We start from the raw sequence: 4,478 nt of genomic DNA, 5'->3' as shown, positions 1-4,478 counted from the left end.
CCCCCACAAAAAAAAAAAAAAAGAAGAAAAAGGGGAAAGAGAAGAACATTACTGAAACAGCTTTTAAGATCCATCTCTTTTCATGAAGTACTAAATATCTTTTATCATTCCAAGAGGTTTAAATTTAATTTAAAGGCCAAACGAAACAAGGGTTACACTTCAAAGTTCAAACCCATGAAAAGGTGTCTGGTTGGAAGAAAAATCTGCCCAAAGCAGATGATTTATCTTCATTCTAAAATACAATAGTTGATACAGAAGTTGAAAGACTTTAGCAGTACTGATGAAGCAACCAGTTTCAGCTTCACAAATAAGTCAGAAACTTGCTAAAAGTTTCTTAGCAATTGAATAAACAACCACAACTGTGACAGCATGTGTCAGCTTGTGTCTAGTGGAAAACAGAACAGCATAAAAACAGAAACCCGCAGCACGACAAAAGTATTCCCGGACCAGTTTAATGGAAGATCAGATTCCACTCGTTAGAAATGCATTTATGACTTTCACAATCATTAGTTAAATTACATTAAGAGCGTTTAAGCATCAATTACCTGTGCCTCACACTCTTGTTCAACAGCTTTACCTGCAGCAGCTTCTTGCTGTGCAGCGACTTTCCACCGTGTAATTTCTTCTTCAGCAGCAGTGATGTCCATCATAAGCCCTTCAACCTACAATGAGAGAGTTATTTGTAAGATAACAAGAAAAAAATGATTACATATGCATATGAGCTTTCCAGAATTCTCGTACGCAAACCTCCACAAATGACATCAAACTCTATGAACCAAATACCAGTATCATGAAATAATATATTGAGATTTGGCAGTGCATTACATTTTCATTTGCCACCCTCTCCTTCTCTTCAAGTTCCTCCACACGTTGCTTCCATTGACTGAGTTCCTTCACTTGAGTTTCCACATGTTCCTTCAATAAACTTGACTCTGCCCTTTGATTTAGTATAGCAAAATGATAAAACAACAAAAGTCAGGATAAGGATAGGCTAAGTCATACTCGAGTGTTTCTAGAAGAGAAAAAGAAGACAAAGGGGCCATGCATCAGATCCGCTCGCTCAAGCCGAGTAGCATCACATAGTGAAGAAATGCGGCTCAAAAAACAGTTAACCCAATATAAGCTTGAACAGGAGGTACCTTAGCTCTTCCACAGTATGTTTTAGGTCAATGATCTCAACCTGAGACTGCCTAATTATGTTTTCTAATGCACCAGCCTACATCAAGAACATCAATTAGTTAATAAAATAGCAAGAAGCTTTGAATACGAATTAGTACCAAAAAGACTTACCAAAGCATATACTTCATCCTCTTCTGTATTTGCTGCATCCTTTTTAATATCAGAAGCAGGGATCTTGCCATCGCCAACGCGATTATTAAACTTGTAATTTATCCCAGCTTCTCTCAATCCATTTTCCGCTATCTTAAACAATTCATTTGTTTTGGATGATAAATCCACTGAAATTCTCTTTGAAAGAGCACTTTTCAGTAAAGACCCAATTTGTTCTTTTTCTTTTACTAACTGAGAAACTGACTCATTTAGGTTTTTCACTTCACGACTCCTCTCCTCTAGCAAATCCCTCGTTTTATGGACAACGAATTCACTCATTTCATAAATAGATTCCAACCCCGCTAAAACTGCCCTTATATTCTCTTCCATGTCCATCTCTTGCGCAAGAAACAAGGATTCCGACAACTCAGATGCCTTCCTCGCATCAACAACCTTAACAGCATTATAAATCTGTTCGTGTATATTCCCAACATATTTCAGTTGCTCAGCAAGTAATGGTCTTTGCATTTCCAGCTTTGTTTCTGAACTGCTTAACCTACCCTCGTATTCACTCACCAAATCCCTCAATCCAACCACTTCACTCTCCAATGCATTTTGCTTCTCACGCATCACTCCTTCCAACTCCGATAGTTTCTCATCTTTTTCACTTACAGATTTCTCTAAACTGTCGACAACTGAAGCTTTCTTCGCAACCTCCTCTCTCAAACCACTAATCTTCGCCTCTAACTCTGAAACTTCAATAGCAATTTCATAATTCCTGTGTTCCATTTGTTCCCGTGCCTCGTTCCTTGACTTTGTTGTTGATTCAATCTGTCTTAAAAGCTCCTCTACAATCTCATTCGTCCGTTTGATCACGCCATAAGAGACAGCTGGCAATCCTGTGTATTTCGGTGACCTAGGTAATCCACCAGCTACAAAATTCTTAAATTGACTAACTTTTCCAGATATTTTATCAATTCCACTAACTAACATTGAACCAGAAGTTTCCATTTCAGTTCTCATTGATTCTTTCGCTTTATTCACTTCCTCTAACTGCTTAGCAAAATCATCTTTCTGCTTAATTGCTTCTTTTAGTTCATCCGTTACCTTCTCGACTGTTTTAATAACTTCTTCCTTTTCCCGTAATGCTTCATCGCGTTGTCTCGAGTGCTCATCGCGCTTTTTGATTGCTTCATGAGCGAGAACTCTCAATCTGTTAAACGAAACTTGCAATTCCGATTTAGAATTCTCTGCGGCTAATCGAGCTTGCCGCTCTCGATCCAGCTCCGCAAGAATCTCATGGAATTTCTCAATTGAGACATCTTCCGGTGGCTGAGAATTTATATCAATAGGTAGCGGATCATCCGCCTCGACGTCGCTCAGTACAGCGTCGTTGTCTTCCTCACCGGCGCTCGCCATGAATAAATCGCAAAATTTTACAATCTAAAACTTTGACATGACTAGTTACTTACGAATTGCTGCATCAATTCGATAATTCAAAATCCTCAAACCCTAGAATTAAGATAAAGCTGAAGTCAACTAAGTGTAAAACAAAAGGAAAGCGATATCGAAGATATGGTGATCGCCGGAGATTACGTCGAAAGGAGTGGATTTTGTATATTGTAAGGATAATCGGGGATTGATGATCGGCGAGATTTTAGTTCGGAGAAATTAAGTGCAGTAAATGAAAAGAATGAAAGCTTGGGGGTTCAATTATGCCACCAGCTAGTTCTTGTTCTTGTTGGTTTTTTTTTTTTGGTTTTTACTTTTTTTTTTTATTTCTTTTGTATGTTGGGTTTTTAATTCAGTTTTCTTTTATGTTTCCCGAAAACCGGAAGGAAAAAATGTGACTCGTGCACTTGGTGTCTTTTGGCTTTTACGGTCGGAAAAGGAAAAACATGTGAGGAGGAAGCTTCCTTTTTTTTTTTTGTAATAAAAAAAAGTTAAATATATTGTTGTCTTGGTTATGTAATTACTAAGATAGTAATTAATCGCTCTGATAATTATACACTAGTATAGTAATTATCTTTGTTATTTGCCAGAGCGTAACTGTAATGTAATTCTCACTGTCACGTTTGGTTGGATAAATATAATTACATAGTTAAATATATTTTTTCCAGATTAACCTATTGAAATATATTAAATTATTAAGAAATGAGAACAAAATAGAACAATATACTAATTGAGACAAAATAAATATGAGGGAGAATATTTTGTTATTTATTTTCTTGGTATATCATTCATAGGGTCAAAAGTTCCCTATTTATAAAGGTACAAATTCATTCACTAGTTATAAGTTAATGTACTTCTTAATTGAGTACATGAATACAAAGTACGTTAAATGGACATACAAATGCATTTACCTCACTCACATGCATTCATCTCATTTATAACACTCCCCCTTGGATGTCCATTTAAAAGATAATGTGCCTCGTTAAAACCTTACTAGGAAAACCCTCTTAATTGAGTACATGAATACAAAGTACGTTAAATGGACATACAAATGCATTTACCTCACTCACATGCATTCATCTCATTTATAACACTCCCCCTTGGATGTCAATTTAAAAGATAATGTGCCTCGTTAAAACTTTACTAGGAAAACCCAATGGGAAAAAGCCTAGTGAAGGAAAAAGAGTATACATATCTTGTAATACGCATTGAGTGCTGCCTCATTAGAAACCTTACCAGGAAAACCCATTTGGGACAAAACCTTGGTTAAGGGAAAAAGAGTACATCGCGTATTATACTCCCCCTGATGAAAGCTTTATTTGATATCTCGGAGACGACGCATTCCAATTTTATGTCTCAGCTTCTCAAATGTTGATGTTGTCAATGCCTTAGTGAACAAATCTGCTAGATTGTCACTTGAACAGATTTGTTGAACATTTATCTCACCATTTTGCTGAAGATCGTGTGTGAAAAAGAACTTTGGTGAAATGTGCTTTGTTCTGTCTCCTTTGATATATCCTCGTTTAAGTTGAGCTATGCAAGCAGCATTGTCTTCATACAATATCGTTGGAATCTTCGTTTTTAAAGAAAGACCACACAATTATTGAATATGTTGAGTCACTGATCTCAACCATACACATTCTCGACTAGCTTCATGAATAGCTATTATCTCTGCATGATTGGAAGATGTAGCCGCTAAAGTTTGTTTTGTTGAACGCCATGAAATAGTTGTACCCCTACAAGTAAATAGATAGCCT

The 4,478-nt window shown here is 36.6% G+C and overlaps 1 protein-coding gene across 1 annotated transcript in view; it reads right to left on the bottom strand.

Moving 5' to 3' along the window:
• LOC109235481 (paramyosin) overlaps nucleotides 1-3,031 on the bottom strand; it is a 9,833-nt gene extending 6,802 nt beyond the window's left edge. Inside the window, exons 1-4 of the mRNA XM_019401607.1 lie at nucleotides 1,291-3,031; nucleotides 1,140-1,216; nucleotides 826-937; nucleotides 546-662 (exon numbers count right to left, since the gene is read on the bottom strand). Coding sequence (XP_019257152.1) covers nucleotides 546-662; nucleotides 826-937; nucleotides 1,140-1,216; nucleotides 1,291-2,688 — 1,704 coding nt within the window. The 5' untranslated portion in view covers nucleotides 2,689-3,031. The remainder of the gene's footprint in view (nucleotides 1-545; nucleotides 663-825; nucleotides 938-1,139; nucleotides 1,217-1,290) is intronic.

This window comes from Nicotiana attenuata, chromosome 12, assembly GCF_001879085.1.
Source record: "Nicotiana attenuata strain UT chromosome 12, NIATTr2, whole genome shotgun sequence".
NCBI classification, from domain to species: domain Eukaryota; kingdom Viridiplantae; phylum Streptophyta; class Magnoliopsida; order Solanales; family Solanaceae; genus Nicotiana; species Nicotiana attenuata.
This window is presented reverse-complemented; position numbering and strand designations above follow the sequence as displayed.